The following is a 20,159-nucleotide window of genomic DNA, read 5'->3' as shown; positions in this document are numbered from 1 at the left end:
CACAAATACGGCCTTGTGATTGGTTGGATGGATTGTTTGACATTTGTTGTGCTCTGTCTCTTGCAGGACAGTACTGGTATGAAGATGTGGAAGAAGAGATGGTTCACGCTGTCCGACATGTGTCTCTTTTATTATAGAGGTGAGTCTATTTCACCCATTTCAACTTAAAAAGCGTTCATTTCAAAAGCTGCCTTCAATTTTTAGGTTAATTCAAACTCCGACGACCTCACAATTAATAATTAAAATTAAGATTATATTAAACTGACTTAAAATCCAGTTTATTGATTGGTGCTAATGTAATGTGAGGGAGAAGTGACATGTGAGTTGGATGACGTACGATCCCAAAGGTGTGATGTTGAACAGGTACTGAATGTCGGCCCGCTGCCCTGTGAAAGTCTCCTGTTGGTAGATATCCATAAATTGTGCAATTAAATAGTCTGCGGGTGCTATCAGATCTCACTTTCACGGCAGGGCCCATGAGGGGCGAGGCTGTTTATTGGCTGATGGAGAAGAGAGATGTGTTGTAACCACACAGGAGACGTGCACCGACTACACATTACCTCTCTCTCTCTCTCTCCCACTGAAATAGGGCAGGTAAGGTTCCATTATAATTAGAAAAGGGTAAGACCACTATCGACCCCTTGTCTGTGTGAGATGGTACTTCACACACTGTTAAATATTTCTCTGCCTCTGAAATTACTTTTCAGTTGACATCATCTTGTAGTTCACATACAAATGACAATTCTGTCATTCCAAGCCTCAATGAAGTTACACAAAAGGAAGATATTTTGAAGAAAGCTGATAACCAATCCAAACCAAATGAACACAAAAGACTGAGACCTTCTCAGAAAAACAGAATTATATTAAGCACCGTTGTAAAAACTCTCATTATAGTGTGATTATAAGTGGAAAAATAAGTTTGCATAACTGGGTTGTTTATTGAAGGACAGGCCTTAAATTTTGTTATGCAGATTTCATGCATTCTCAGAGCTTTGACATTTTGTCGTAGTCTGTTAGTTTGAGAATTTCAGATCAGAACATTTGGGCTGTCGTTCACCCCTGGCTATGAAACGGCCTCATCTCAATTTCTCTTCCAAATCTCTGTCTCTCTCTGTTGGTTTGAGTTTGTTTGTTCGTCTGTCGATCATTCACTGCGGCGGTGGGCTGTGAGCCGCTGGTGGCTTTTCTTTAACATCTTGTTTCACAGATCTGAGCAGCTCACAGCGGTCCAGAACTCCGTGTGATTGTCGCCTGTGAACACTCATAAGACACAAAAGTTATAGACATGCAACTTTTCAAAGATTGCGTCATGTGGCCCTGATGAGGCACTTTTATTTGAACTGACCTGTGTGGGCAACATTTTTTCATGGGCAGACAGATGACAACAGTTTGAAATTCTTTTTAAATGTGATTTTTGCTAAATGAAGTCTGTGATGAGTTAAAGCACGTGCTTGGGTTTATAATGAGACATTTCTCTCCCTGCTGTTTTGGTAAATGATGGTTATAGTAACAGATCACACAGTCTTCAGTCTGTTTTGACTCTGTCAGTTAGCCACTGTGACAGATTCCCCACACTCTGATGCTACCATTTTCCCATCAGACTCGCTTGAATTTTCCCTAAAACCGAAACAAATGTCCGGTTGTGTCTTCAGATGGTGTTTTCTAGTATACTTGTAATAGTGAGTCCAGACGGAGATGTAAACAGACGAATGTTTGTTGTTTGGAGGTGTTCATGATAAAGAATGCTGATGTAAATATGTTTGTCTCTTTGTTTTCAGATGAGAAGGAAGAGGGAATCCTGGGCAGTATTCTCCTACCCAGTTTCCACATTTCGATGCTGTCTGTGGACGATCATATAAGCAGAAAATACGCCTTCAAGGTCAGTGTCTGTATTCAACTTCTGTGAAATGTGGCCACGTCTTTTTATTAAAATCTACTGTGTGAATTCAAAGAGAAGGATTTAGAGACGAGACAAGTTGAAACTGTTTATTGAACCTGAACTCATTCATTTTAATTTACTAAAAGAATTTTACTGAAAGAAAGAATAGCAAGTCACATAAAATAAAATAAAAAAGCAATTCAGGTAGAAAACATTTGCTCTTTATTTCTTATTTAAAAGCAACATTTGAGTTTAGCTTTGACCTGTGTGTGTAAAGATCAAATGTGATCGATATATTTCTAATTAACAGTGTTTTATTTCGTTCTGGAGTTAAACATGAACTTCATTCTTAACAATCTGCTCTTAGCGCTCACACTACTCGACTCGAGATGTCCTGTGTTTCAAACAGATGCCAATTATTTGAAGAGAAGTGCAATGAGTCCTCCATCTGCAGAGAGCTCTTTCCAGACAGATTAAGTCTCTCTGGGACACAGAATGTTGTTTTAGGGGGCAGGCCGAGCACACAGGGGCAGTTTGTCTTTGAATTTAATCAGGTCTTATGATGGACAGTAATGATGACATCCGCTCAGGGTCAAACATTTGGCTGCAGTTAAAATCATTTTGACTTCGACCGCTGAGCTTTGAGATTTGGCACTATTTCAACTTCTATTAATGTTTAACTCTATCATACCACAGAAAATGTATTTTCACTATCAAATGTACAGAAATAGTAATGAAAATGTGTTTTACAGTAGTAGCCTTAGCGTTTTAAACATTAGACTGTTTAAAAATATTTCCGAAGGACTTCAACTTTGTGTTTTAATAAGAAACTGCAGTGATAAAATTGCATGCTTCTTTTGTGTGTATTGCAACCAGGCGACGCATCCGAACATGCGGACGTACTATTTCAGCACTGACACAGCCAAAGACATGGAGTCATGGATGAAGGTCATGACAGACGCGGCGTTGGTCCACATGGAGCCGAGCAGGAGGTAAGAAATCGGCCATTGATTCACAACATGATGGTGAGGTGATTTTAGGAAGACACCTGCTGGTCCAGCCTACTGTACTGTACGTAGAAAATCATCCTCAGAATGTAACGCATGGGACTGTTGAATATATATATATATATATAAATACAGTTTCTGAGAGCTTTGTTAACTCGTCTCAGAGAAAGCCGAGTCACCTTTTCAGATCACAGCACTTCTGCTCTGTTGTTCTCTTCCGCTCGAGTTATTCTTTCTATACTTCAGCTTGTTTCCTCAAGAGAATCTCACAGGCCGAGAGTTTTCACAGCTTTCTAAATGCAAGGGAAGATTTGAGCCCGTTTGTATGTGTGTGTCTCTCTGTGTGTATTTGTATGAGGTATCATGAGATGTGCGTGTCTGTTTGTGAGTGTGTGTATGTGTGTGTTTAAGTGTTTTTTTTCTTCTTTTAACAACAAGCACAATCACAGAAGTCTAGGAATGTTAAGGCTGAAATTGCTCTTGAACAACACATCAAAGCTGTAAATAAAAATAAATGAAGGCGCTGAAATGCTCTTTTCAAACATGGATAAGTGGGAGAAAAACATGTTGGGCTTTAAAGACGCATCTTTTGTTAACATGTCCATTTAGTGTGGTATTATTATATGGTTTGGTGTGTTGTTGTAGTGAAAGCCTGCACTGTCAGAGAAACATATATTTAAATATAACTGTGTGTGAGTTTATACAGAAGTGGAAGGTTAGATTCAACACAACCTTTCTTTAGTTGTTATAGTGTTTATTTGTGCTTGTCTAGAACTACAAGTGAAGACTCTCCAGTGTTTTGTGCCTAATTTCTTTAAAGGAATGGTTTATCTAAAATATATTACTTTTATTATTTATTCACCCTCATGTATCAAACAAGTCACATTAGGATTTGACATCAACAAGAGCAGTCATGTGACACATGAGAACCAGTTACGATTCATTAAGGCACAAATGATAAATGCATTCGAACATGAAAAATTGAACACCTGTGAAGATTAAGAAGATCAGAAGAAAGTATAAGTTTGATATAAATGTCTTAAACTACATTTCTCCTGTCTTCTGTTTCTTTTCTCTTTGGCAGGCTTGAGAAGGTAAAGACGGAGCCACGCAGCACTCAGGAGATGAACAACATGTTGAATCACAGGGTCCTGACCCGACCCGAGATCCAAAACAATGAGAGAAACCGCGAGACTCATCGCCATGAGGAGAAGAAGCAGAAAGCTTTAGAGAAGCACGCCTGCATCCAGAAAGAGAAAGAGAGCAGAGGTATCGTACAGACGGACGGCGACAACTACGCTCTCCAGATAGACGCTCAAAGACTGGCGCTGCAGAATGACGGAGACCGCTACATGCTGCAGAAAGACGTGGAGCAATACGTCCTTGAGAAGGACGGAGAGAAATACGCCCTTCACAAAGAAGGAGACAAGTATTTACTGCAGAAGGATGGACAGAAGTACACGGTGCACAAGGACGGAGAGAAGTACACGCTTCAGAAGGACGACAAAGAGGGCGAGAAGATGCTGCAGAAGGACGGAAGGTACCCGCTCCAACGGGAGGGTGATAAATACAGCCAGCCGAAAGAGACGGAAAAACCCGCTCCGCCTCCACGAGAGGGTGAGAAGTACGGATTCCAGAAGGAGGGCACTTTGGAGCGACCCCTCACTAAGATCAACAGCATCAAGCTCCAGCCCGCACAAGCGGCGGCCATCGCTGCGGCCGTGTCCTCGTCCAGACAACTCCAGAACGCACAGTACAAGCTGCCGCAGGTCAACGGGGAACGAGGAGGCGATCGAAGCCCAGCGGATGTAAGCAACACGTTACCCAGAAGGACCGCCATGCCGCCCCAACCCATAGAACCAGAGAGAACCCTGAGCAGAACAAACTCAATGCAGCAGCTGGAGCACTGGGTCCGGACACATCGTACACGAACACCAGACGATGACACCAGGAGGTGAGGACGCCTGTCTGCACACATTCATTTCATTTATTTTCATTTCAAGCAATATCGGGATCATCAGTATTGTAAGTTAGAAGTGAGAATGACGCAACAGTGCCGGAGTTCAGGCAGAATTCAGCAAATTCTCTCCCACACGTCCTGGACACATCCCTCTTCAACATCTCTCTCTGTCTGCAGGCCATGTTCCTCTCTGAGCTCTTTATCATGACCTAGCAGATATTTTTACCTCTGCTTGCTCTCAGTTTCTCTGCTGGAGGTTTATTGTGTAGGAGTCACATATCGCTGTCAGGTGCCATCCTGCGTTTAGCAAAAAACGTGTGTTTGCGCTTCTCCTCCTGCTCTCCTCAGATGAATAAGTTATGGAGTTTTGTGCTCAAGCACCACAGAAATTCATCTGAAAGTGAATCAGAGCAGCTGTCAGCGCGGGGAGAGAAGCGAGAGTGCGAACGAGGAAAGGAACGTCTGTGTGCGTTCATGTTGTGTAAAATAGTGATTATCAAAAGGTGTTTTGTGTGTCTCTTATCTTGTTATGCACATCAGAAGCTTTCTTTCTAAACTATAAGCAGATTCTCTGATGACCGGAGTGCATCTCAGAAATTTCTATTGAGACAAAGAGGCAGAAATCTCACAGATGTTAGAGTTTCTAATCTCTCTGTGTCTTTCAGCATCACCTCCTACCAGACGCTGCCCAGGAACATGCCCAGCCACCGGCCGCAGGTGGTTCCGCGGTATCCAGAGGGTTATCGCACGCTCCCGCGCAACATGCTGAGACCAGACAGTATCTGTAGCGTGACGGGGTCAGTTTACGACCGCGCCCTGCAGCCCACCACAACGGAGAAGCGCCGCTCCATCCGGGACGACACCATGTGGCAGCTGTATGAGTGGCAGCAGAGGCAGGCACACAGTCGAATCGGGTACGGGACGCTGCCATGCCCCAAAGCACTGGGACAGATTGCGGAGTCTATCCCCACTTCCCCTTCACACGGATCCCTGGCTGGCTATCACACCTTCTCCCCGAATCGACCTCTTAACCCGGACACACGCTCTGAAGTGTCCTCGCCGGTGTTTCGTGGGGACGTGACTCTAGAACGACGGCAACGACAGCACCTGTCCAAGGTAAAATAATATTTTGATTTTGGTTCTTCTTATTTATTTATTTGATATTTTTATGGGTTTAATTTGTATAGTATGTTAACATGACATTATTCTAGTATGGTGACTAAAAGCTTGATTTAAAGCATAGAGAGTAATAAGCAGATCTTTTTATTTATTTATTTTCTTAGAGAATGTAAATTTTTTAGCCTTAAAATATTTTATAAGCTTTAAATGGTGTCTGATTTTGAATAATCCTTTAAAACCTTAATCCATTAAAAACCTTTAAATCATGAAGTGACAGAAATGTTTTGGTCGAAAGGTTTGAGAGGAAATAACTCACTCAAGCATGCAGAGACGCACGCACCCTTTAGCTTCGGGATAAAAAATGTGTTCATGTTTTTATTTTTAATCAATTTTATTATTTTAAAGTGTCTTCTCTTCTACGCTCTTGACCTGATTGGTTGTTTGGATGATCTTTATTGCTCTGCAGTACTCACCTGCTTTCATCTTCTCTCTGTCAGTATTCATATGCTCCTGAACGCAGAGCTCCGCCTCCAGCGCAGAGCGTCACTGCGCAGTCACTGCAGGGCAAAACGGTACGCTTTCTCTCACTCTCTCTCTCTATCAATCTCTCTCTCTCTCTCTCACTCAACAACCTTTCTTTCAGTTTCTGACTTTCCTTTCGGATCAAACTGCTGGGAACATCTTATTTTACTTTAGTCTAGACTGAAGGTTAAAGTAAACAAAGGTTTAAATGCATTTCAATGGACTGTAGTCGGGGAGACTGAATGCTGTGAGAATGTTCTTTTCAATTGATGATACTGTTGTGTAGCTAACATGGACAATGAAACAATATTTTTTTTACAAAAATGAAAATGTCTCTCTTTCCCTTAAAACCTTGTTTCATTTGTGCAATATGTCACAGTGTAATATGACGTCTGTCCTGAGTGAAACACTGCCATAGCTTTAGTCCATCATACCAATAGTCACTTATAGACTCTGGTTTTTAATCATATATAAGAACAATTAGTTATTGATGCTTCTCTCTTTTGTGTTAAACGCCTCAAACTGATGGATGTGAACGTGTTGAAGCTAACATTACTAAACCATAATTATTATGTTCAGACCTTCTTAGTTCTGATGATCTGAAGTCTTTCTGTTTTAGCTGTTTATTTTTTTATTTTAATAACACAAAATGAATGTGACAGATAATGTCTGAGCTGCTTCAGAGCTGGAACATTGTAAAAGAAAAGCCCGCGGTCATCTAATGAAATATAAAGAGTTCATTTCTCCACATGCACTTTACTTGTTATTGCTGGTACCTCTTATGAAATCTGTTTGGTTACAGTGCATTGAATTCAATTTAGCGAATAAACCGTTAAGATTTTAATAACAGTGTCTCTGTATATTTCCAGACATGATTTAATCCTTTATTTTTTATTAATATCTTTTTATTTGGAGTGTTAAGGCCTAAAATTACAAGCAAACCTTCACCACAACGGTCCTCCTGTTCTTCAAATGTGGCTTATTTGTTTAGCAAGAGTTTTCATCTCATGTGGTTTAAAGCTTTTGTAAGTCAGGTTTAGTTCGTAAACACTCCAGGTTCATGCCAACATATCCCAAAAGTCACTCATCTAACCAAATAATCTGCACATGAAGAATGGTCTAGAAGGCAAGAGTAACCCAAAGCAAACGGCCTCGGTTCAGTCCCCTGTAACCCATCCTATCCCCCCGACACGGGCCGAACTAACGCTTGTGTCCCCGCTGCAGCCGGAGGAACTCACCCTTCTGCTCATCAAACTGCGCCGGCAGCAGGCGGAGCTTAACAGCCTCCGCGAGCACACGCTCGCCCAACTCATGCAGCTAAACCTCGACGCCTCCAACCCAAAGGTCAGCCGGATCACGCGTGCTTACCCGTGCATCCCTGAGTCAAGGGCATCTCAGTATGCGTTACCCCGCTAAACCCCGCCCACTCCCTCAATCCCGCACCTTTTATGACATAGTTTGGTGTTTTTTGTTCCTCATTGCTGCCGCATGCTGTTGTGGATTGATGTTAAGATTAAGGACAAGTATCTCTTTCTGTCTACTAACATCCCTTCAGCCCTGTAGATCAGAGATCATGTTTTGAGCGTCTGTAGCATGAAAGTAGTGACGCGTTTTAAAGAACATGATCCTCAGGTGTTTAGTTTTTCTTGGTTTATGCAGGTTTTGCTTTATTTCTGATGTGCTTATTTGGCTTGCTGCGAATTGGCTTATTGAAGTATAGGGCTGGGTAAAAATATATTGAAACAAATCAATTTCTATGTAAAGTAGACCCAACCCTTGTTAAAAGATTAGTTCACCTAAAAAAACAAAATGTTCATGTCATTCTAGAATCCAGATAAATATGATGTCCTTTTAGTGAACTTGCCTAGAAAAACAAAAAAACATATTAATTTGTCACTTAAGTCATAAGAATTTTACAGAACCAAAAGACAGATGGCAAAAATGATATGACAACATGTGAATAACTTGAAATCTTAATGGTTCTCTTTTAACAGTAGTAACAATATTTTGCAATAAAGTCAGGACAAATTTTGAGTGCTTGAAGGCTTTTACATCTGGGATGACATATGAATATTCATATTTCGGTGAACAAGTCAGAATACACGTGAAACAGGTGAAGTCATTACTCAGCCCTATAGATGTGCATGATGGAGGAGCTTTGCTGTAAAGTCAGATTTTGGTTGTTGACAGCATTGAATGGCTTCTGTAGTCGTCCTGCACCTCCTCTCCTCTGATGCTCTTATCTCCCACAGCGTCTCTCACTGCTCTCGTCTCTTCTTCTCTCTCGCTTCTCCAGAGTGACATTCTTTCCCATCACCTTCAGAGGAACCTCATGTACCTGGACAGTCAGGTGAGGGCCTTTCCTGTTTCTCTCTTCCTGTCTCTCACTCACCGGTCGCCTCTTATTTCTATGGCTTACGTTCTAGCACAGATCAAACTCAGCCTTTCTCTCTGTCATTGTCCTTTTTTCAGGTTTAGAGTTCAGTGTACCTTACCTTATAATTCTTAGTTTTGAAGAAGTACTAAAATCTATGTCTGCTAAAACAGATGATGTCCCTTAGGGGGTTAGTTCAGACAAAATAAATAATTCTTTCATCATTTATTTAGCGAAACAAAATAAGATATTTTGAGAAATGTCTCATGGTTTTGTGTTCATATAATGGAAGTTAGTGGGGTTCAATGTTGTTTGGTTACCAACGTTCTTCAAAATATCTTCTGCAGAAGAAAGAAACTCTAGTTTGAAATGACATGAGGGTGAATAAATGATAAAAAAAAAAATATTTTTGGGTGAACTGTCCCTCTAAAACAGCGCTACTAATGCAAGTAATAGACTGGCGCCTTAACTGATAATAATAAAAGATTGATTCCTATTACTGTGTATCCGACTGTACAATTAATAATGTCCTGTCAATATGATGAATTCAGTAAACACTGTTGACCTCTCAAGAACATCTAATCTTATTGGACATTCGGATGTTTTGATTGGGTTAAATGTTTCTGCTTTTGTTTCCTCTTTTGAAAATTTTAGTAACTCTCAGCATCTTTCCTCCAAGGCTTCTTCTCATGACAAAACCAAGAAAGTGTTTATTGTCTCTTTTAATATTTTATCGTTCTGCTAAAGTGTGCCTTCATTATCCTGGAACAGAAAACCAAACAGTGCGCGTGTATGATGCTGTGCTCTGATAATAGCTCTTACTCCTCCTCATGTATTAGATGAAAGAAAGTGAGCCTGTAATCTTCATGATTCACACTATGATTGAGAACTCTGCGCCGAGGCCGCAGCTCTACCAGCAAGTAAGGGTTTGGATCACATGGTTATGCTCCTCCCCCTCGTGTCATGGGTCCGCCTCTTTGTTCCTCCACTTGGAAGCTCCACCCCCTCACGCGCCCATCCCGTGACGGTTTCGTTTCCTGCACATTCCATTGGTCTTCGTCGTCGTTGTTGTTTTTCGTTTTGAGAGTAAATCTGGTGTTGGCATGGCTTGAGTAAATCCAGCGGCCGCTGGTGCTAATGTGTCGCTCATTAGCAATGACTTCATCCATCACGCCAGCATTCATGTGTTGACGGGGTTTCAGAGTGTGTGCTGTCCGCTGTGTGATCTTTATAAAGAGAAGTGTGTTGGGGTTGATTTAATACAGACCAATATTGATTTCTGTGCAATATTTGCAAAAACGTGTTTGTAGTCAGATTCACATTTTTACTCGCCCATCAGATGTTTTGTTCTGGCCCAAAAGTCATTTTATTTCAGCATAATTCTATTTATCAGACATTTCTGCACCCTTCTCATTGCATAGGTTGTACTGTTTATATTTTCCTTTTTTTTGGTATTTGTCTTAATATGTGCTTGAATTTACTTTTAATAACTTTGTCACTTTAGTTATACATTAGGAGTTTTGTTGCGCATACACAATGTTAAAAGACTTGTTCTAATTTAATTAGAAAATAAATTTATGTTTGAACTTTAATTCAACGATCAGTTTACAATTAAAAGGACTTTTCACAATTTATTAGGTTTTTAGTTAATAGTTGTTGCTTTTGTTTAGTTCATAAACGCACTTTTAATTGAAAACGAAGAGAATACTTTGGAACTACTTAGTTTCTTGTTAAAGCGCATAGACACAAGTGAGAGGAACGTGTATTACCAGTGAGCACTGAGCCCATTCAGCCCAGCTACAGGACCTGATTGACAGCAGGAGTTAATGTGTGTGTGTGTGTGTGTGTGTGTGAGAGACGGATGAGAATATGCTCAAATTGAATGTTAACCTAGAACAGAATCTGTGGAGAACAAATAGATGCTTTGGTCAACATGAAATCAGATTTGACAAGACTTCTTTTATTTTCCTGGTATCATTGCCAATTATTTCATGATCTGATTCATCTTCATCTGAATGATTTTCTGTTAATGTCACCAAGCTCTCTCATTTTTAATGCTCTGTTTGGATCATCACAGTCCAGTCAACCACATGTTGTGTTCATGTTAAATTTCTGCCAAAATGATGTGTGAGCGTGTGTCTCTCTCTGGTGTCTGACAGCAGACTTTGTGATAGTGTTTGGCACACATGCTGTTTAACAGATTTGTGATTGTTTCAGTAGCAGATGGTGTTAAAGCACCTGTAGTTCAATAAGATAATAAACTTTGTGTGTGTGTGAAGCAAGAGACTCATAACTTCCATCAGATTTTCCCATTTGCTTTCTTGAAACTGTTTGGATGCAGTTTGCATGTTTTTGTGTATCGTCTGTTCAGTTCTTTAAACTGATGTTCCACTTGAGTTTATTTGTATCATTGTTTTATAAAACATCTGTTTTGATACCCTGTAAACATGAACAGCAATCAAAAGATGAATCTTTCATAATGTCATGAATGTGAAGCAATAATCATACAAACTGCTGTCTCAAGTGTTGTTGAAACAGCTCGATTCATGTTGCTTGCTCCATCGCTTCATGTTCAAAACACATGTTTAAGCTCAAAGCACACTGTAGTCCTGCATATATAACACTGTACAGTGTATACTATGAGGAGTGTATTATCTAATATATTCATGTATGTGTCCTGTCATTGCAGCAGATGAGCCCCGAAGAGTTCAGAGAAACCTACTCGTATAGACCAGAGGAACTTGATATTGATGTAGGTTTACCTTTATCTTGCTATTTAACTTTTTATGTAAAATTCTCTACCTGCACAAGAGATAAAGTTTTAAAAGAGGATGATCTTAACTTGATCGAGCTATGATAGCAACTTAAAGATCCATGAATAGAAATGTAACTTGGTGGAAATGAATTCGAACTGAAATGTTATAAATGTTTGATAGTAGTCTGAAGGCGCAGCAGTGAGAATAAATTCATCTCTATGAGATCAAAGCATCTCCAGCGTCTGCTGAATGATTGCTGGTCATTAGCCGCCATAGTCATGAACTGTAAACACATTGATCAGACTGTTCATGGATAAGATTGTGACTTTTCCATTGTTTCAGGCGAAGTTAAGTCGACTTTGTGAGCAGGACAAAGTCGTGAGGACTCAAGAAGAAAAACTACAGCAGCTCCATCGAGAAAAGGTGTGAGATTGTATAAATTATAGTGGTGGGCATAGATTATTTTTTTTATCTAGATTAATCTAGATTAAAATGGCTCATTTGAATTCTGCCGAAGGCATTCAGAATATGTGTGCTACCCAAATAATGACTAAAAGTAAGTCTTTGAAAACGGGTTTCTCAAGCCAGGTGGCGCATTAGACCAGGGGCTCATCTCCTGTTTCCAAAATGCATCACAAACTGCTTGAGAAAGCTGTTCTACTATGATAATTGGTGATGAAAATTAAATTATGTTCAATAAGATGAACTTGTGTTTACTTCCGCATTAGCTAAGGGATGATTTCCGTTTAGGTGGTACTTGAGACTGGAAGAGCTCCTACAGTACATTTACATTTAGTCATTTAGCAGACGCTTTTATCCAAAGCGATTTACAAAGAGTGAGGGAGCAACAAGCGATATGTCATACAGGAGCCATAATACATTAGATCTCAATACAAAGTTACTGGTTTCAACTAAAGCTAGACCACTACCTGTTGAGAGAAAGTGTTTTTTTTAAACCAATTCTGCATTGCACAATGTGCAAACAACCTTAGTCTTGTCGATGTTTCTATTGGGAAGCTTCTTAAAAATTAATATTCCCTGAAGCAAACCCGGCAGCTTCATAGCATGTTAGCACGTCACGTTTGATGCGGTAATTTCACAGTAACGTTATGTTGTGTTCAGACCAAACGCGAATGGCGCCTCAAGCGCGAGTGATTTATATGTTAATGAAAAGAGCCAATAGACCTACTTGCTGCGTTAATCGCGCGAATGAAGCCCTGGTTATGAGATGATGAGGCGGCTTCTGCTTCCGCGAATGACGCGAATCACGCGAGTTGAAAAATCTCGTTCTCGCCCCGTACAGTGCAGTTAAGCTGGTATACATCCGCGCTAAACTATCAAGGTGAAAGTCATCATAGCTTGCGTAGTATAGACCCAGCTCCCAACCCAACTTTGAGAATAGATTAACGGCGACATTTTTTTTAACGCGCGATAATAGTCTCACTGCGTTAACGCCGTTAACGGCCCACCACTAATAAATTATGAGAGAGTGAGCATGACGTGCTTGTGAAAGTGAATAAAAGTGCGTTACGCAAGTGTGTGTTTGTTAGGCACGTTGTGAGTATGTACAGTGTTATTGTTGTGTTTCGGTGTGTGATGTTTCTGCTTGTGTTTGTTTATAGCACACACTGGAGACTGCACTTCTGTCCGCCAGTCAGGAGATTGAGATGAGCGCTGAGAATCCATCAGCCGTCCAGAGCGTCATCCAGCAGAGAGATGTACTGCAGAGCGGCCTGCTGAGCACGTGCAGAGAGGTGTCACGCGTCACGGCTGTACGTCACACACACACACACACACACACACAGGCGGAGATGATGTGTTTGGTGGGCTCTCTATAAAAGCTGTGATGTTCACAGGAACTGGAGCGCAGCTGCAGAGAGTTTGATCGACTGGAGGCTGATGTCGCTCTGGCTAAGAGTAACCTGCTGGAGCAACTAGAGGCTCTCGGGAGTCCTCAGGTGACATCATTCACCTCACATATACATCTGCATACTACACACTACATGCTGGAGACTGTTTTGAAGTAGAACAAAGAGAATCCCCCACACAAACATTTATTTGGATATTTGTGCGTGTGTTTAGACGGAGCCTCCCAGCCAAAAACACGTTCAGATCCAAAAGGAGCTGTGGAGAATCCAGGATGTGATAGAGGCGCTGAACAAAAACAAACCCAAGAAAGCAACAGAACCCAGTAAGAAAACTCACACAAACACTTTCTATATAGTGGATATTTATAAAGGTTTGGTTCATCTGTTTCAGAAGAATTTCTTGGATATGAATGTGTACATTTCTTTGTTTTTTTTTGTAGGTTTTCCTGGAGCAAATCCTCTATCAAACCTGCATAAAAGTGAAGTGAGTGTGAACGCTCCTCATGTTTCTGAATGTTACACACTCGCACAATCTCAAACCCACAAAACAAACGCTCACCTGTATTCAGAGGTTACATTACACGATTCCTTATTATGAGGTTGGTTGTCGCCCATGGCTGCTGCCTTCACTTTGCCGTTGTCTTGCAATCTGTAGGAGTCAGACCTCGTGCCCCCCCGGCCTCCTCTCCCGTACTCTTATGAGGGGGGAGAGCGCCCGCCTCAGCCTCACACGCCCCGTACCACCCCTCACAGGCCTGAAGACCGCAAGGCTGCCCAGCGAAACTGTGCCCAAAGCGTAAGAGGCAGCTGTGTACCACCCTCACATCCCCGCCCCCTGTCACCACCCTGTCGCCACCCTGTCACCCCCGATTCATCACAAACATTTTCATTTAACCTGATGTCGTTGCTTTGTAAAGCCTTCATTAGTTGCAAGTTTGGTTTTTGCTCACATCCAAAAGTTTTATTTGTGTATTTAGCTTTGCTGACTGTACTGTTATTGTTATTGGAAAGACCGCTTTTTTTCATATGGTTTTCATGCTCATTCCTGAGCTCTTCCTGTGAAACATTCAATATATAAAGACAAACAAAAGCAGCATGTACCTCATTCTTTTGTGCCTTTGTCTCATTTCCATTTTGACATTTAATTTATGGTCATGAACATCATGTAATGTCAGCACCGATAACTCCAGTGTGTTTCATTGAATGTGTGTTTGTAGTGTAAATAAAGTATAAATCTCTACTCTCTAGGGTCCAGATTACCGGCTGTATAAAAGTGAGCCCGAGCTGACCACGGTGGCAGAGGTGGACGAGAGTAACGGAGAAGACAAAACAGAACAGGCTGTAGAGAAAGAGCCGGCCAGCTTTACCAAAGGTACCAAACATCATCACATCTGATCACAGACTCCCAAACCTGACCTACCGTTGACTTTCTCTCTCTCTCTCTCTGTCTGTCTGTCTGTCTGATATCAGGTATAGTTTATCCTGTCGGTGTCGTGAGCCCAAGAACCAAATCACCCATGCCTGAATCCTCCACTATACCCTCTTACGTGACCTTGCGGAAGACCAAGAAACCTGATCCCAGAACAGTACGTGCATAGCTATGACAGCTTACTACTTGCATGCTTTGTGCAGTCTGCATGAATAAAATCAAATGTTTAAATGTTGCAGTCTCACCAGCAACAGGACCGTCCCCGCAGCGCAGTCGACAACATGACCGGTGCGCTAGAGGTGGGTCGCACTCGCATGAGCGTCGAGGAACAAATGGAACGAATCAAACGACACCAGCAGGGGGCGCTGCGGGAGAGAAGAAGGGAGGACGGCTCGCTGTCTCGTAGCCTCTCCTTCACTAGAGATAACCCTTACTATACTCTACAGGTACCTGCACCTGTCAACATCCATCACACACTTCATCTGGGGTTCAGCCCCGAGCGCAACCAATATCCTGTTTGTTGGACATGTGTCGTGTGTCTGGATTTAGAACATCAAAAATATTCTGATTGGCTGTGATTCTGTCTGCCAAATGAAGGTCATGACCTGACTGTCGTTCAATACAGCATAAATGCTCAGGTGACCACAGGGCATGAATAACTCATGAATCTCACAGCGATACTGAAAAGGTCGCCCGTGGGTCTTTCAGTAACCCTGTGACGTGGAGCTGAATAACTGAGTTTCTGTAGAAGCCGCCTGCGTCACGCACAGCTGCTCCACAGGGCTCTTCCGCCCATAAAGCCACTCCGCCAGAAGAGGTTTGTGTCAGACGGCACTGTAATTCAAAGCAACAGTGAGTGATGAGTCAGCGGACAGCTCGTGCTCCTCATTATTCCCCACAGCAGTGTTAGTGGCCGACCGCTTTCCTGCCACTCTTCAGAAATGAGCATCTGTCAGAGTCTTGAGCGGAGACCAGAGTGTTTTAATGAGACGTTTGTTCTTGCAGACGCGTAAGAAGAGCCATTGGCTCTCGCCGGACGAACCGGACGACCGCAGAGATGTGTCGCTAACAGAACATGAGCCACTGACAAAACCGGCCGACCCGGAGGAGAACTGCACGACTGCTAAAGACACACAACCGAAGAAGGTCAAACCAGAGATTAAGGTACAAACGCACAACACATTAACAGAACATCAACATCAACTTATTTCTGATCACCGTCATCTCTGTTTATACAGAAGAAACCAGACATCTTCCGGACAAACTCGATCAAAGAGTCGTTTCTCAAGAGCTCAAGTCCTAAACCCATGCTGAACGAGGAGGAAACAGGACCTAAACGCCCATCACCGGTGGAGAACCAATGGTCTATGGCCACTCAGAACAGGTACAGCTCTTCCCAACATCAGTAAGGTCAGTGTTGACATGTGTATAAGCTCACCATGTGCTCCTGTGTGTCTCAGTGTACAGAAGGCCGTCATGGTACGTGTGGGCACAGAGGAAGATGAAGATGAGGAGGATGAGAAACCTGCCAGTCAGGAGCAGAACGTCTTTAATGAGATGACCAATAGCAAACACAGCACGCTGATGTCAGGTGAGCGAGCTGAACGCCCCGGCTCACTTCCTGTGTAACACTAACATCAAACTAAACTTTGTGTGTGTAGTGAAGGCTGCCGATGGTTTATGAATCAAGAAGGGTTTTTATTTACGAAGAACGTATGAGGATTTGTAGATGGTTTTCTTTTTAAAAATGAATCTCAGCTGATTGTTCTATTAAGCAACTCATGAAAACTAGCTATCAACAACTGGAACATTTGTATCCATTTCATTCATTTATTTGTTAGGTAGCTGTGTCATAAATATAATAACCTTCAGTCCGTCTTTATCAAAAATAACAGACCATGATCTGAAGGCTCTTATAGAATGTTGATTTCAGTTAAATGCGTCTCTCATGTGTGACTAACAGCTTGTTTGTGTTTGTGTCGGGCGTGCTGTGTGTGATTTGCAGTGAACAGTCTGTCAACTCCGCCCCAATCTCCAAGCTCCTCCTCCTCTCCCCCGCCCCCACCCTCTCCCCCTCAGCTGACGGACGGATCTCACTTCATGTGCGTGTGAGAGGAGACGTGGAAGAGTAAGATGACTTTAAGCACACAAACTCTACACTTCACTTTATTTAACAGAAGTCAATGTGTTTGGAGTCAATACAGAACTACATATCAACCGAAAACACATCTGTATCAGATTTGAAATTGGCCAATTGTTGTTTGTTAATTCAGTATCGGCCCAAAATATCCTGTCTGTGCATCCCTGTATGTTCATCTCAGTAAGTCCTTGACAAAATCCATCCGGAATTGCGGAATCGGCCTCTCCTCTGGGGAAAAATAAGGGTTCTCACAAATGAAGCGGTGATTTGCCTCCCAACCAGGATTCATTAGCATCACAGTGTCCCAGCAAGCATGATGCTTCAGTAATTAACAATGTCATTAAGAGCCATTCTTGATAGTGAAAGTTCCAGATGAGGAGAGCGTCTCATATATATATGCTGCTCTGCAAAACACCCATGAACCATTAACCAAATAAATGCGGAAAACAAACACTTTTGACTGTAAAGATGTATATGTTTGGCTTATCATATGTCTGTTATAATTCTGCCGTATATACAGTATGACATGTACTCTATGTATTATGCTAATGTGTTTTTGGAAACATGACAATATTTGTTTTATTTCTGTCCACCAGCCCTTCACTGTCATCAGTAAACCGCAGTATGTGACCGGACGTCATGGCAGACAGGAAGTACCGCCCACTCCTGCATCAGCTGACCAATACAGATGAAACATCCAGGCCTTAGTTCACCACAATCCAGTTTGCAACCACAATCCAAGGAAAAACGCTACAGTTATACTGACGATTATTTATATTCCTATTACGGCTTTGTTTTTATGATGCATATTTTAGATCACAGAGTTTTATTCTGTTTGATGAGTTTAGTGTGAATGCGGGAGTTTAAAGTGCTGAACCCTCGTAAATGTACATTAATGGACCCAGATGCTTAAACAGACAAACATTTTATTCAAACAATATAAGGGTTGTGTTCATTGTTTGCTTGTTTTATATCAATTTTAATCGATGGCTCCCAGTTGTACCCAGTGTTGGTCGATGCGGTTATAAGTACTCATATCTTTTGCACTGTAACAACCATCGATTCATTTTTACTCGGTTGATATCAAACGATTTGTGTATAAACGATTTACAAGAGAAAATTTCACTAAGGTGCCACAGTACTGCTGCCGACGGACGGGGTTTGTAAATGATTTGTATGGATATATAGTCTGCAATAGCCTCCACACTGTTTTCCGACACACTCATGAATGTTCCAGCTTACGTTTTATTTTTCTATGGCTGAGATATATTTAAATAGAGAGATGAGTAAGAGTATTACAGTTTTAAAGACGAGTATTACAGAGATTTGCTTTAGTTTGCGCTCGAGCGCTTTTTAAGCGTCAAAACCTAGAGGAGAATAGCACACGAGTGGTAATGGTTTTACAGTTCAAAAAAAGCAATAAGCAGGGTTTTGGTGTTTAACTTTGATGTATAAACTGTACAATTCATGGTGTATATAGTGTACATCATACAATGAGCAGAACAGAGAACCATAAGAGGTTATGTATCAGAGTCAATATGCAAAATGTTCATATTTCATCTGTTTTATATCATGTGAAATAAATGTTGTTCTTACATATGTGGTTTGGACTTTTTCTTGTCTAGAGCTCTTCCTGTGATTCAGAAGATGGATATTAACAGTTTTCTTTACAATCTGGTGCACAACAACATTTGCATTCATTCATTTAGCAGACGCTTTTATTCAAGTAAGAGAGCCTTTATCTAGACAACTAGAGGCGATCAATAATTGTATTATCTAATGCACAACAGTACTGTAGTATTTTCTTTTAAGTAGATGAATAACAATTTGATAATAGTTTCATATGTGGGAAATATCCCCACTAACCACCTCCTCAAGTTGCCTCGTGTTAACATCATCTCAAAATAAAATCAAGCATCTCTGATCATCTGAAATCTCTTTCCTAATCTCTGTCAAAAGCTGTATCAAACCCAGTGTGAATACTCATTTCATTCTCAAACATTAACTGATACTCGTTATACTTTGTAATTAATGAGATTTTTTCTAGTACTTTGATCTAAGTTTATTCATAATGCACAAAAATAATGAAAATAAGACACCTGTAACTGAGACCTAATTGGGTTTGACAACACAGATTAAGCAAATATTTATATTTCTCAATTCCTCACATCCTCTTTAATGAATAGCTGAATGTTAAAAGTGTTTTACAGGTTGTCTACGGGGTCTTAAAATGTTGATAAATAAATTAAGAGAAAATGAAGGTCCTTAAAAAGTTGAGTAATGGGAATATGAAAGTTTTCGTTCAAATGGTTGGTCGATAAAGAGTTGGAGGCCATAAAATAAAAATAAAAAAATACAATTTTAAATAACTTGGCCCTATTCGAAAATAAAACATCTTATCTAATACAAATCCATACACAAATAAAAAGGTTAACCCTTTTGTTGATTTACTTTTTTTTAACAAACAACCAACAGTGAAATATGAGGAAATATGAATGGTTGGTCTTATTTCTATATCCCCTCCCATCTTCTCCCTGGTGCTTGCTGGGAAGTTGATCATCACATCATCTGCCAACTAATAAAAAAAAGCATGAGCATATTTACTAATGAAACTAGAGAAATTGTGCAACATTTAACTTTTTAAGTGTTTTTAATAGTGTCATTATATTGTCTTTATACAGTGCCATAAATTGCTAAATGTTTTTTGCAAAGCACGTAAGATCGTCTTTTGTTCAATGATTCCTGTATATACCCTGGTTTTAGCACCACCTGCTGGTTAGAAGCAATGCGTATTTGATGCTGGTGGTGCCCTCTGCCGGTCATAATCTGTAAACACTGAATGAGTTCTTAAAAAATAAGAAGACAATTCTCAATGAGTCCTACATTAAATATATAAACATTTAAAATAGGTTTTTAATGTGTTTATTATTTGATTCGAAATATATCCCTGTGAGTTTAAATGTAGAACGTGCGCTCTTCAAAATGAATGATAATGAAACGATCCCAACATTTCCGTGTGGGAGATTTCTGTATAAACAGGAAACTGATGCCACCTGGTGGTGTTTTCTCGAAAGTGCACAAAGATTTATCTGACTCATTTTTGCA

At 40.9% G+C, this 20,159-nt stretch overlaps 1 protein-coding gene across 12 annotated transcripts in view; it reads left to right on the top strand.

The window, feature by feature from the left end:
• Nucleotides 1-18,654, top strand: part of plekha5 (pleckstrin homology domain containing, family A member 5) — a 144,103-nt gene extending 125,449 nt beyond the window's left edge. For 7 of the 12 annotated variants that reach the window (XM_056747860.1, XM_056747862.1, XM_056747861.1 and 4 more), the window contains 23 exons: nucleotides 67-139; nucleotides 1,779-1,879; nucleotides 2,756-2,871; nucleotides 3,971-4,840; nucleotides 5,512-5,962; nucleotides 6,463-6,537; nucleotides 7,712-7,831; nucleotides 8,784-8,837; nucleotides 11,551-11,613; nucleotides 11,960-12,040; nucleotides 13,240-13,389; nucleotides 13,474-13,575; nucleotides 13,700-13,808; nucleotides 13,926-13,969; nucleotides 14,141-14,281; nucleotides 14,734-14,857; nucleotides 14,956-15,071; nucleotides 15,154-15,360; nucleotides 15,920-16,078; nucleotides 16,153-16,298; nucleotides 16,375-16,505; nucleotides 16,920-17,042; nucleotides 17,651-18,654. In XM_056747860.1, the coding sequence (XP_056603838.1) occupies nucleotides 67-139; nucleotides 1,779-1,879; nucleotides 2,756-2,871; nucleotides 3,971-4,840; nucleotides 5,512-5,962; nucleotides 6,463-6,537; nucleotides 7,712-7,831; nucleotides 8,784-8,837; nucleotides 11,551-11,613; nucleotides 11,960-12,040; nucleotides 13,240-13,389; nucleotides 13,474-13,575; nucleotides 13,700-13,808; nucleotides 13,926-13,969; nucleotides 14,141-14,281; nucleotides 14,734-14,857; nucleotides 14,956-15,071; nucleotides 15,154-15,360; nucleotides 15,920-16,078; nucleotides 16,153-16,298; nucleotides 16,375-16,505; nucleotides 16,920-17,026 (3,540 nt within the window). In that variant the 3' untranslated portion in view covers nucleotides 17,027-17,042; nucleotides 17,651-18,654. The remainder of the gene's footprint in view (nucleotides 1-66; nucleotides 140-1,778; nucleotides 1,880-2,755; nucleotides 2,872-3,970; nucleotides 4,841-5,511; nucleotides 5,963-6,462; nucleotides 6,538-7,711; nucleotides 7,832-8,783; nucleotides 8,838-11,550; nucleotides 11,614-11,959; nucleotides 12,041-13,239; nucleotides 13,390-13,473; nucleotides 13,576-13,699; nucleotides 13,809-13,925; nucleotides 13,970-14,140; nucleotides 14,282-14,733; nucleotides 14,858-14,955; nucleotides 15,072-15,153; nucleotides 15,361-15,919; nucleotides 16,079-16,152; nucleotides 16,299-16,374; nucleotides 16,506-16,919; nucleotides 17,043-17,650) is intronic. The other 5 variants (XM_056747869.1, XM_056747870.1, XM_056747866.1 and 2 more) reach the window with 5 other exon arrangements.
• Nucleotides 18,655-20,159: the final 1,505 nt, after the last annotated feature.

The sequence above is a fragment of the Triplophysa dalaica genome, chromosome 5 (genome assembly GCF_015846415.1).
Source record: "Triplophysa dalaica isolate WHDGS20190420 chromosome 5, ASM1584641v1, whole genome shotgun sequence".
Classification (NCBI taxonomy): domain Eukaryota; kingdom Metazoa; phylum Chordata; class Actinopteri; order Cypriniformes; family Nemacheilidae; genus Triplophysa; species Triplophysa dalaica.
Note: the sequence above shows the minus strand (reverse complement) of the source record. Positions and strands in the feature narration are given on the sequence as shown.